General features: G+C 50.6%; 3 protein-coding genes across 3 annotated transcripts; 2 read left to right on the forward strand and 1 right to left on the reverse strand.

The window, feature by feature from the left end:
* Positions 1-1,886: 1,886 nt before the first annotated feature.
* On the forward strand, positions 1,887-2,582 carry HRG_08195 (phosphotransferase enzyme family domain-containing protein; the record flags this gene model as incomplete). Its single annotated transcript, XM_044866666.1, has 3 exons — positions 1,887-2,111; positions 2,193-2,433; positions 2,500-2,582. The coding sequence occupies 3 exons, from the start codon at positions 1,887-1,889 to the stop codon at positions 2,580-2,582; spliced, it is 549 nt and encodes a 182-aa protein (XP_044718555.1).
* A 5,066-nt stretch (positions 2,583-7,648) lies between these two features.
* Positions 7,649-9,087, forward strand: HRG_08196 (cytochrome p450 domain-containing protein; the record flags this gene model as incomplete). The annotated part of the gene is made up of 2 exons (XM_044866667.1): positions 7,649-7,860; positions 7,998-9,087. The coding sequence occupies 2 exons, from the start codon at positions 7,649-7,651 to the stop codon at positions 9,085-9,087; spliced, it is 1,302 nt and encodes a 433-aa protein (XP_044718556.1).
* A 2,378-nt stretch (positions 9,088-11,465) lies between these two features.
* Positions 11,466-12,300, reverse strand: HRG_08197 (uncharacterized protein; the record flags this gene model as incomplete). Its single annotated transcript, XM_044866668.1, has 2 exons — positions 11,466-12,134; positions 12,190-12,300. 2 exons carry the CDS (start codon positions 12,298-12,300, stop codon positions 11,466-11,468), a joined length of 780 nt encoding a protein of 259 aa, XP_044718557.1.
* Between the last annotated feature and the right edge of the window lie 1,017 nt (positions 12,301-13,317).

Here is a 13,317-nt window from a genome sequence, read left to right on the forward strand (position 1 = left end):
TTCGTAGCCAAAAACCCGTCTGGAATTTCCTCGAGAAAAGTGATCTCGGTGGTACAAAGCTACAGTAATCAGTCGCACCATGGCTGTTCAAGCAGTAAGAAGTCGACGCGTGGTCCTTTGCCAGGCCAAAATTGGCCTACTGCGATGTGAATGCTTATGGTATCAGCGCACAGAGCCAACCCAAAGTTGATATTGATGCGAAAAAAAAGAAGCAGATGAGCGGCGAGCAGCCATCAAAGTCACTCACTGGCTGACGTCCTACTCTTTAATGTCCCAGTCCTTGCCGGCAAACCTTTTGGGTAGCGCTTACATGCATGCTCAATGTTACATACATGTAGTTATGGCGCTTCAATTCGGCCATCTGCCGCCGGCCGTCCTCTTGGCCAAGTAGTTGGCCTCGATGTGTTCAAAAACCAGTCATTAGTTGCACTTGGCCGACATGCTTAACAATCAGACGACTTGTGAACCATTGATGGTCTGCGGCTTAGCGCCTGGGCTCACACATCGGCGCTGCATGGACCATGCCTGAAACAAGCTTTGTACCCGACGTGCCAGGGGACCCAATAGATGGACGGGTACCTATAATTACGCCTAAGATTTTAGCAAAATATTAAGAGTACTGCTATGTACACAATAGCATATTGCTGTTTGCACACTTACCCCATTTTTAAGATACGTACCAACGCCAGCCCGCCCCGCCTATTTGTACCGCGCGCGCCTGGTAAGTACCCGTACCGCCCAAATGCCCGCGCCCGCGCACACAGCGCACTTTTGGTCACATAACCCCGACTCAACGATCCCTCCAACGCCTGACGAAGCCGGCGGCGCGCCCCTCCTGCCGCGTCCTCCTCTTAATCCACTTCCCCCTTATATTTCCTCGGGCTAACGATCCTTATTATAACGCTGCGAGAGACCGCGGGCTACGGCTAAGTTTATCGATTGCGGCGTTAGTAATAGCTTTAAATTTAGTATGTGTGTTTATATAGGCGGGCGCGGGCGCGGGCATTTAGGCGGTACGGGTACTTACCAGGCGCGCGCGGTACAAATAGGCGGGGCGGGCTGGCGTTAGTACGTATCTTAAAAATGGGGTAAGTGTGCAAACAGCAATATGCTATTGTGTAAATAGCAATACTCAATATTAAACACACGGGTCAAATTATTAAGCAGTAGCAGCAACAGCGGCAGCTAGTAGTAGCAGTGGTAATAGTACCTAGGTAGTAGTGGTGGTAGTAGTGGTAGCAATAGTAGCGGTAGCAGCAGCAGCAGCAGCAGTGCAAGTGGCAGCAGCGGCGCCAGCAGCATCGGCAGCAGCAGTAGCAGCGGCAAGTGAGAGTAGTAGGCGTATTACTTATTAATTCGACCCGTACGTTTATTATTCTATAGGCAAAAATCTTACATAGACGTACGGGTGCCTATATATATATTACCGTACGGGTACCCGTGTAGTTTTTAGGCACACGGGACCCCGTACGATAATAGATGTACGGGTAATACCCGTCCGTCTATTGGGTCCCACGTACCTGACGTATCTGACAAATCTGAAGCGTCATGGTCACGTGTACACGTGCGGGATTCAACACCCAAGGCAGGAGCTAGCACGACCGTCGCCTCATCAAAGGAAACCGTTCTCTCCGCATTTCGCATCCATGGGCCTTTCAATCTCCATTCTATCCGTATTTCCACTACAACTGCGGCTTTGGCTCGGCAGGCTGTTCTTTCGTTCCCTTGGCCCCGCCACTGTGAGAGTGAGCTGGCATCGCGTCATCAAGGGACCATGCGACCCAACTGAGGTCGAGGCCATGCAATACATTGCCTCGCACACGACAATTCCAGTACCTAGGGTCTACGCAGTCCACACTGAGCATAATGATTTCATTTACATAGAGATGGCCTATGTACAAGGCGAGGATCTGGAATACGCCTGGAGTGGCCTTTCGACGGACCAAATAGATTCTATCTTTGCCGACCTAAAGCAGCACATATCGAGCCTCCGCGAGCTTCAACCTCCGGCGCAAGGAGTTGTCTCATCGGCTCTTCAGAATCCCGCCTATGACTGCCGGATCGGAAATCGCTTCTTCGGCCCCATGACCCATGATGAGTTCCATTCACTAGTACGAGCGACCGTGAGCCTAGAAGACGTTACATCTATGCTCAGCGAGGAGATCGCCAAGGTACATACGCGTCACTATCAGACTCTCTTCGCGCATGCAGACCTAAGTCCTAGGAATATCATCGTCAAGGGCGGGCGCATTGTCGCTATTCTTGACTGGGCATTTGCGGGATGGTATCCGGAATACTGGGACTTCACTAGGGCGCACTATAACTTATTTTTTGATCAGGACCGCTGGGAGGAGTACCTTCGTCTTGTTATGCCTTGCTACGAGATGGAACTCACGGCAGAGCGGATTCTCTGGGACAGGCTGCCGGAGCCGGGTACGACGTTATCTTGGTACCGCAATGGAGTTCATGGTAAGACTGAGGGCTCTGCGCCTGCGGCAGCCTGGTTGCAGGCGAGGGCAGGCCGTCAGTTGGCAGATTTGTGGACTCTGGCCCTTCGTCGAGAACGCTACGTTGTTGACTGATGTGATGGAGCATTGGGGCCAGGAACGGCACGTGGCCGAGGAGCTGCACGGGATTTTTTTAGGTTTTAAGGAACGGCGCACCTCATTATATATCTTGGGGAATTCGTCCTCTGGAAGTTTAGCATGGTACAAGTCGAGGTACTGATATGGGAGATCGGCGCAGATGAATACGCAGTTGGTTTCACCCGTTTTCGGATCGGCAAGCTCTCCAAGCTTCCCGGTTGCCTGTTGCTGTTTCAGGTATGCAAGTAAGCCGTGGAGAGCTTCACTAGACGACGGGCCACAGATAATGCCATTGCGGCAAAGCTCCATGGAGGTTCGAAAAGAGTCTACTGATTTCACTATCTCGTAACGGTCGATTGTTTGGAATATTTCCTTCGCGAACGGGGCACAGTCCATGCCGGGAAGATGTCGAGGCCCCGGAGTAGTGTCACCGTGGGCGTTGAAGACACTATCAATTGGTATTGGTTAGTATCAGTAACGTTTTTTATTTAAGGGGAATCATGCTTACCCGAGGATTGTGGCAGAAGGCTTCTCGGATTTGATATACTTTCCATTCCAAACGATACACCCTTTGGACAATAATATAATTGGTGGATACTTTGGCACCATATTGCGTGGTAGAAACACTTGCCTCCAGTGCCAACCGTGGCGCAGAAGACATTGATCTCGAGTAGTTGCCTCAAAATTTGCGGGCCTGTCCAACTAATATGGAACTTCCAATTCTGTAGAAGGGAAAGGGAGTCAACACTTGGCTTGAAGTGGAAGCCTCTTGGAATCAAGGCAGTAAAAGCAACCCACATTCTCATTGTGATACTGTCCAAGATTGAAAATGTCTCCTTTTTGGATGCCCCTGTTCCTCAATCTTCCCATTATTCCTTTCGGATCATCGTACGTTGGTTGGGTCATGCCTCCAAATAGGTCTCTTTTTGAATCCATGGTCAGCCTTGCATACTAGATGCCAGACAGAGCACTGTTGGGCGGGTAGGATATACACGTTGATGCCAAAAAGTCTCAACAGCTTCATCTGAGAAATGGGCTTTGTGTTGGAAACATAGGCATGGACATCATCGTGGCCGTAGAGTGCCCTGGCGACAATTCCGAGGGAAATGGCAGTGGAGCCGGAGCTTGCCCTCTGCGAGCGGCTTGCTTTTTACGTCAGGATCTTGTTGAAGCATGTTCAGGACTGCAGACACATGTAAGTCAAATTCGTGTAGTGGGTCCCATAGCGATCTTAAGCATACCAAATAATGGACTTGACATTTTGGGCCGGCGACGCTGTAAGCATCTTTGCCTAAATCCTGACGCCAATTTTACGCATAGGACCAAGACGCTCAGGGATTTCAACGAGCGGCAATGGGGGATTTTGTTATGGATCATAGTACCGGGCCACTGAGTCGGGGCCATGGATTTGCAGTAGCCATAACTTTCTCGTTTCTTGAGAGGTTCGGTTAACTTGTTTTCTCCTTAGGAAATAAATAGAGATTGTTCAGAAATTCCAAAGTAGCATCTTGGATAGCTTGTAACGATTTCTGTTCTTACCCTCTTGGACTGAACTGTGACTCGCGGCACCGTTCTTTAAAGGTCTCGTCCAGGGCGTTGCCTGGCTATCCCACTTATAGCGTCGCGGCAGTCCCTAGTTTACAAGAGGGGACAGCAACGTGGTAGATCACAAGACCATCAGCTGGGTTTTGTCCCGCTGGCTGGGCTGAATATGCCACTTCATGGGTTTACCTCATGTCTCGGTTGCGCCGAAAGCGGGCGCGTCGTGGCTTGCCATGCACCCCTAACCGAAGGGCATGTTTCAGTTCTTGATGGACTGTCTCGGCCGCGTCATTATGAGGGGACAGGGTCGGCGGCAGGCTTCAACCCGAAGAGTTTCTCTCGCGATGAAGGCGCGCAAGACTGGGACACTGGTGGACATGTTGAGATTATGAGAGGTTCCCTACGGATTAACAGGCGGGGTGCTAACAGCGCGCGGAAAGCCAATAAAACACTATGGACTGGCGCAGATAGCCTTCAATGTCTTGATCTTATCACATTGCTTGACCGTGTAAAGAGAGGCACCAAGGGCTTCGATAACCGAATCTTCGCCTCGCATTCGTCAATTCGGTTGTGGTTCGTGTGCCTCTAGAAATATTGAGTTGCAATGGCCAGAGTCATTGGCAACCTTGGCCAGCGGCCCACGGCTGCGCAGATCATGGCCTATGCCTGGCTGAATCCAGATCATGGCCGTAGATTTGGACATTCGGCAGACAGGTGGCTGGCATTATAAAGACAAGGGCACCCTGAGTTCTCTGCAATCCTTGTCAAAAGCCATGCTGCTCCTGCTTAACTACTATTGCACACATCTTCCAGACCTAACGTCTAGAAGAGCTGGACTGTCCGACAATTGCGGTGAGGCCTTGCGGAGTGTTGTCTGACGGGCGGTGAACGCATTCAAGGCACAAGGATCACGACCTGAATATGACATGTACGTTGCGGTGGCCGTCCGCTTGTCCTGTTAGGGATGTCATGTGTAAACAGTGGTGTCTCACCGACATGCCACTGATGTAGTGAGGAAGCTAACTTGTTGATATTCGCATCCTTTTCATACCCGGAACGTCTTTTGTTGGACACCTTCTGGTGCGCAGACGGCCAGACTGGTCTATGCAGTGCGACCACCAGATACAGCGTCTGACAGAACCGTCTAATCATGGTCTGCCAGACTGCAGCCGAGTGCGTAGGACAAGCCGACCTTCCCCTCTCCCATGTCGGCTGATCATGAAGGGGGGTTGCGCAGTAGCCCAGCCAACATTAACCTGCAAAATCGATTCCGCCGGCGCAATTAGAGTCGGAGCTTAGCATCACTTCCCTCTCTCGAGCAGCTGTTTCGGACTCCGACAGCGAATTTTCTATATAATCTTCTTACAGAGAAGTGTGTTTAATAGCTTAGAGACAGTGTAGAATACTAGGGTAATAATATATAAGGACTAGATAGATAAGTTTAATAAGGCTCGTAAATATGTCGTTAATATCCATATGTGTATTAATATATATATTTACCTTATTTGTAATAGGGTTGTTCGGAGAAAATTAAGTGATCGCTTCCTCTAGAAGAGGAAGCACTTCGTCTAAAATGGAAGCACACTTGCAGTAGACCTATACTTTTGTCGTAAATCAGCCGGACTATTAAGTACCGCATATGACGGTTCAACTTGTGACTGTGTCCTTCGTCACTATTGACGCCAATGCTCCATTGACAGCCCTCCATTGGGGAGGATCTCCCTGCAAGCTGACCGCATACTTGGACACAACGTAAAGTAAGGGTTGGGTGGGTTGCTTGTTCATCAGAATCCCGGAACGGTTGTGGACCCTCTCGCAGACCACAGTGAATGTACTCCAGTGGAGTGACATACTTTCGCTTTCGAGCACGCAGTGGGGAGACGGCAGCCATTGGATCTTTTTGCGTCATAGACAGGCCAGCACTTTTCCTCTTCGCAGCTCGCTGAAGCCAGAATAAGCCCAGCGAGGTCAATGGAATTGTCAATACAGTTTCAATGTGTTCTATGGGTTTATGTTATCAGCTCAAGGAAGCTCGCCAAATCACAAATTCGAGTCCCCGGAACCGCACCCATTAAGGCCTTGAGATTGTCACACCGTGCGTGTTGGCTGTTCTAGCCTGCCGCTTTGACACTGGTTACACCACAGAACCTGACATCACATCGCAGGTGAAAATCTCCAAAAGCACCTATCATAGCACCGGCGGCTACTGATTGTGTCCGGGAAACACCATTACTTTAAGAGCCCCCTTTCAGTGGAAACACGTTTGGTGATGGTGCAATGTCAAGTGAATGCCAAAAACTGTATAGTAGACAAACAGCGTATCAGCGGCTGAGAATCTGATAAAGGTAACTCCACGGGTCGCATCGTGGCTGGCTGATTATTTTGCTTATTAGGACCACAGGCGGGTAAAAGCGAGCCGTCGACATTGAATCTCTAATGGTGGTCGATGTCATTAAGCGCGCTCCCATTAATTTCGCATGTACATTCGGCCAGCAGTGTGGGATAACGCATACACTTCACCCGCATGCCAATAGAATGCTGTGTGTGCATGTGCAGATGTACATTCCTAGCAGACTTCGGGCCTTTGTATAGATTTGGTCGACTTGGGCAGCCTCTTTGGCCCGGATCCAACATTAAAACACCATTCTGCGGACACCAAGTAAGGGCAGATGAAGTGACATGTCAGACTGGAGAGAGGAATATTGCGAAGGAGACAAACACAACGAATCACGCTTGGCAGACGATGCTCCAACCCCGGTCCTTGAATGTGTATACTGTACATGAATGTGATATATGTATGGCCCCTGAACAGAAAAGGTCATGTCTTGTTCAATGGGGTAGCTCCAAGCTACTGAGTACTGACATATCAGGGATTTGGATGACCTTCGAGTCGAGCGGAAGCAATCGCGGCGGGCATCATATATCTATGTTGACGGTCAAAGTGGCGCTGATGCAACGCTTCGCTATGCCAACACATTTGATTAATATCGGCATCCTGGTTCATATGACCTCGAGATGCATTAATACTTACAACCCTGTATTGGGCATGCCTGCCTTTATTCCGTCCCGTAGGCAACCCGTGAGCTCAATTTTGGTTCTCCGAGTCAAATACGCTTCCAGCCCCCTCCGAAAAGGACGGCGTCCTCCGATGGGCAACACTCCTCAATCTTGAATCGGACGAGCCCGACCCAGGCTCACCAAACCTCTTCCCCATGGCGAACCCACACTTAATACAGGGCATCTTCATTGTAATCGGTGTCTTGGTATATCATCGATACTTTCGAAAAAGGACGAAGCTCAACTTACCTCCCGGACCGAAGCCGATTCCGATTCTGGGAAATATCAACGACCTCCCGCCGGAAGGGGTACCGGAGTATCAGCATTGGCTCAAGCACAAAGACAAATATGGCCCAATCAGTTCTGTTACTATACTGGGCGAGACAGCCGTGATTATCCATGACAGACAGGCGGCGTATGAGCTTTTGGAGAAGACAGCGAAGAAGACGTCTGGACGACCACCTATGGAGTTTGCCAGTCGATTGTGTGGCTTCGATAGGTTCCTCCCTGGCAAACAGTTTGATGATACCTATCGATGGCATCGTCGCCTCATACACCAACAGCTGGGAACCAAGTCAGCTGTTGCTCGCTATCACGACATTCTGGAAGGCGAGGTGCAGCACTTTCTGGTACGAGTCTCGCGCGAGCCCGAGAATCTACTAAAACTTTTTAAGACGTACGTTGTATCTTTCCCCTAACGTCTGCATCCATGCAAAGCAAATAACAGGCTCTGGTGGCCTGGCATATGAAGCAGTACTGCTTTGATCCTCACTCGACTGCCATGTGCGGGCTGTCTTACTGACTTGGCCATAGTGTGACGAGCGCCATTATTCTCAAGATTACGTACGGCTATTCCATAGAGCAGGAAAAAGACGACGATCTTGTCAACTTGATTGAGCAAATGATGATCAATCTTTCGTTTGCCTTTGTTCCGTTGGCATGGCCAGTGGACATTGTACCCGGGCTCAAATACCTCCCCAGCAGCCTCCCCGGAATGAAGTTCAAGAAGACGGCTCGACAATGGAATCAGGTCAACCAAGAGGTAGCAGACGTGCCATACCTATTCACACAGAAGCAAATGGCCGGTCAATATCCTCGGCCGTCATATGTGTCCAGGTTGCTCCAGCAGAGCAGGGACAACGGGGAAGAGAAATCTGACGAAGAACTCCGCCAGCTCGAGGACGCCATCAAGCACACGGCCGCCATTATGTTCGCCGGGGGTGCGGACACCACTGCGTCCAATCTGAGCAGCTTCCTTCTAGCAATGGCTTGCTTTCCGGAGGTTCAGAGAAAAGCACAGAAAGAAATCGATGACGTAGTCGGCACAGATCGGCTGCCGTGCTTCGAAGATCGGAGCAAGATGCCATACATTGAGGGGGTGATCAAGGAGGCCCTGCGCTGGCTACCCGTTGCTCCGATAGGGACACCCCATACGGCAAGCGAAGACACCACCTGCGGTGGGTATGATATTCCCAAGGGGGCCCAGCTGATGCCCGGGATATGGTGGTTCACGCACGATCCTCAAGTCCACCGAGACCCTGATGCCTTTGACCCTGAACGATACTTTTCGCCGCGCAATGAACCAGATCCCCGATCCGTGGTGTTTGGGTTCGGGCGCAGAATTTGCCCTGGTCAATATCTCGCCGACGCGAAGCTTTTCCTGATCATCTCCCAGCTCCTGGCTGTTTTCAACATTTGCAAAGCCGTCGACGAAAACGGATCGGAGATTGACGTGAAGCTCGAGGCCACGCCAGGACTCATCGCCCACCCGGCCGATTTCCCGTTTAGGATCCTACCGAGAAACGCGCAAAAGACGAACTTGCTCCAGAAGATTCAGACAGACCATCCGTGGGAGGGAAGCGACGCAAATCTTCTGGGGGAAATTGCTTCGCAGAAGGTTTAGGCATATGCGAGTGGCACCTGTGCCAGAAAGCCACTTCTGACGATTATTCCTCAGGTTCGAGACGCTCGAGGCGGGACTCGCGATCTGATAGGCTGAAAAATAGCTCTTCAAGCGAGAGATTGATGTGAGGACGCCTGTGATGGGGCCCTCTGTCCAAACGAATTGGGCGTACGTGCAAGGAACTGGTGTAGGCTTGGACAAGAGTCGTTTCCTCGTTGTTTTGGACTACCTGGTCCGGGAATCATGTTGACCTTCTTGTGAAGTGCCTGCCTGGTGAATAATGCATCTTCTCACCGCAGTCGGCGCAATTCATTGAAAGTAGCTCGCACTTAGTTGAGGTTTACAACACTTCTCTATGGATTCATACGCCATCAATCAGTGCAAAGTCCGAGCTCGTGTACGAACGTTTACGTCGCCTTTTCACCGATGGTAAGGGCTGTTCTGGCTGTGTTTGCCGCGACATTACCTGACGCAGTGCTCAAATCGGCCCCTTCGAGCTTCTGCAATCCGTGGACCCCGATCGCTGCGTCGACGATTCCCTTTTTTCCTTCGGCGCCATTCTACAAGTCCCCATTTTATTTCACTGCAACCTAAGCTTCTCTTGCATAAACCACTCAATAATGGCGCCGTCGGCAGGTTACTCGACGTCGAACACGTTGGGCAAGGGGACCGTCAGTTATGGTACAGGTCGCTGCGAATGACCCGAAAAGGGAGGATTCCAAGATGAGAACTCGCCTCCGAAGGACTTTATTCGGCGCATGAACTCCCTCTGCTTCTTGTAAATCCAGACGTATTTCTTAACATCGATATCGTTTTTATCCGTTAAGAATCCTGCGTCAAAGTCGACGGGATAAGAAGGCAAAGGGCCCGTGACGTGTACGTGACCTCAAGAGTAATAATGGGAATACTAGATAATCATTGACATGAGAATTTGGGACTTGTTGGGGTTGCTTTGAAATAAAGGCCCCAAGCATCTTGGAATTCGAAGTCCCGGGCTGCCACCTCATCGTCTGTTGAGCGGATCTTGAGGTAAGGTCCTGAGAATTGTGGCCAAGCTTGGGCGCATTATTCTTAATCATCTCTGCGTGGCCTCAGTACCCAAACACGACGGCATCAAGCGGACCAAGATTGGTTCTGTAAGCGCAGTTTATGAACTGGTGGTTTTTGTAGTCGCTGCCAGCACCTGAGAGATCTGCAACGAGACGCAACTTGGCGCGCTCGAGTACATCTGGGCTACCCATGCACGACCGCTCAAGAACAGCCAGGGAACCAAACGCACCACACGAAATCGCTACCAGCTTCCTGGCCTCGATTCAGCATTCAAGCCCTGCCCAGCGGCGGGAAGGAACTCAGGGTTTGACCGGTAGACGATACTGATAGCCTTGTCTCGCTCCACAATCACCTTGACAACTTCGGTTTCAACCAACACATACAAGTTGAGTGCTTTACATCTCCTAGTCGAGGATGGAGGTAGCAGTACGCAGCGTCCTGGCACTTGGCCATCTTCAGCGACGTATCGAGGGGATATATACACGCCATTGATGCCACTCAGCTGCATGCTTCGGATATTTCTTGTTCGTGGCTTGGTAGACCGGTGTGATCCTTCATATATGTGGATAGGTCCATCGAATCCGTGACGGGCCGCAACCCCACTCTCGAGATATGTTTTGAACTTTTAATACGAGGATGGATTAGTTTCTGGCCAACATATGTACACGGGGAAAACCGCCGGACACGGACAGAGACGGAAGCGTGGCCGGATATAGGTTAAATTGGGCAGTCACACGTTCACTGTAAGCATTAATTTCTTCCGCGATCTGATCGTCCGTACGCTCTTCTTTCTCACTCAGGCCAGAGATTCAGAATCCCAGGGAGCATGTCTTTGTAAGATGGCATCTGCCTCCTACTCACATTCGTAGACTTGACGGGCCCCTCGGTCCCGGCCCCTTCGATTATGATACACGACGACTTGTCATTAATCTGGTCCGTATCGGCGCTACGACTGATGTTGCAAAAGCCTTCATGACGCCTAGGTGGTATGCATATCTGTATTTTCGGGGGAGCGGGTAGTGAATCGCCGTGAAAGCAACAGAATGATCATTGGTAGAGCGAACTCGGGCAACGATGTATTGAGCCGCAGGAGTCTTCTTGAGGCCATTCTGAGCAGACTAGTCAGCTCTCGACTCTACACACTTCCCTGTTTACGTGTAGCCGAGGATGGTAAATTTTAACTTCGATTTGCACATCAACTCCTCTTAATCCTCCTACACATCTACCAGCAACGTGACCAGCATGGATTAGAGTCCAGCACTTCCCGTTACTTTCCCTTGTGCGCCACCAATCTCCGGCACATCGTTGGCCAGTCCGCTTACAGTCCCCTAAGGCTTGTCAGAGGTAGCGTCCGGTGAATCGGCCTGGACAGATCGGAGCCCAAGCTTTCCTGTTATGCCACTGGCCGCGTCACCGGCTACCGGTACACCCTTGACCAGTCCACTGATAGCCCCCTGAGGCTTGTCAGACGTAGCATCCGGTGAATCGGCCTGGATAGATCGGAGCCCAAGCTTTCCTGTTATGCCACTGGCCGCGTCACCGGCTACCGGTACACCCTTGACCAGTCCACTGATAGCCCCCTGAGGCTTGTCAGAGGTAGCGTCCGGTGAGTCGGCCTGGATAGATCGGAGCCCGAGCTTTCCTATTATGCCACTGGCCGCGTCACCGGCTACCGGTACACCCTTGACCAGTCCACTGATAGCCCCCTGAGGCTTGTCAGACGTAGCATCCGGTGAATCGGCCTGGATAGATCGGAGCCCGAGCTTTCCTGTTATGCCACTAGCCGCGTCACCGGCTACCGGTACACCCTTGACTAGTTCGCTGATAGCCCCCTGAGGCTTGCCAGAGGCAGCGTCTGGTGAATCGGCCTGGATAGATCGGAGCCCGAGCTTCCCTGTTATGCCACTGGCCGCGTCACCGGCTACCGGTACACCCTTTACCAGTCCGCTGACATGCCGCTTGGCAGCACCCGCGTCTCTTGAACCAGCATCTGGCTTCTTATAGTTAGTCGTATAGAACGTCTGCGGGTATCCTGCTCAGTGTATAGCTAACCTGATCAACAGCCTTGACGTTGCCAATATCTTGGTTCTGGTTGCGTGTAGGAGCCGCAAAAGTCGCGGTAGCGATACTGATCGCAATCAATGCCGTGGCTTGGAACTTCATGTTTAGAGTAAATGAGAAGATCAATGCCAGAGAAGATGATTAATTCGTAGATTGAAGAAGGAAAACCTAGCAGTTGTCACTTCAGAGAATGATGTAGAACTGAGTCTGTAGATTGTCGTATACTGAGTTTTCGGACGACTTGGACGTCTTCTTTATAGTCAGTGACCACCGTTGATCTCTTAGGCAAGCTGACGAGTGTTCTTTCCATTTTTGACACACAAAGCTGTTACCGGCCGGCGATCTGGGTATTCAAAGGCCGAACTGGCGACAAAATGAGCCGATGAGCTGCTGGAACAGAAAATGGCATGCATCGTGCCACCTCGTGCTATGCTGACAATACAAGAATTAGAGAGAGAGCGAAGATCTCGAGTAGCACGTGTCGATCTTGCTCATGACGACTGATCTTCGTTTGGAAAGGGCTCTGATGATCATGGGCCAAAACGTAATTTGGGTCCCTTGCAGGATTCCAGTTCTTCAGCAGTCTGGTATAATAAACAAAGACTTTCTCCATCACAGATCCATGTCTTTGTTATGTAGGATTAAACATGCCAACACACGGAACTAAACTTCCAATCGTCGTTGCCGGTCTTTCCAATGACGAGTAGTCCAGCGTGTACATTACTGTTGTTTTGGCCTATATGGGTGGTGTGAACCAATCCGTCCTATGGAATGTAATATTTTAGGCATCCACTTACCAGATAGATAGTCGTTGTTCTGCTGGAACCGAATCCCTATCTTGAAGTCTACCATTAGCTTTTCTACTCCTGTTGAACTGTGACCAGCCTGTCATTAAAAGGTTCTCTAAGTATGAGAAGGTTTGTCCCTTGCTTATTGCTATCAACATCAAATCAAGCTCTCCCGTTTTATCCTGCAGTATTCAAATCCTCCAGTATTCTCCCTGTGTCATGCTGGCTCTTTTCCCCCTCCGTGAGTGTACCGCCAACAGTCGACGTCCTGATTGGCCGTGACCGCTGCCAGCAACCTGTTTTGCTCCCCTACGCCAGCCACAAGAATAAC

Source organism: Hirsutella rhossiliensis (assembly GCF_020360975.1).
Source record: "Hirsutella rhossiliensis strain HR02 chromosome Unknown scaffold00009, whole genome shotgun sequence".
Lineage (NCBI taxonomy): Eukaryota > Fungi > Ascomycota > Sordariomycetes > Hypocreales > Ophiocordycipitaceae > Hirsutella > Hirsutella rhossiliensis.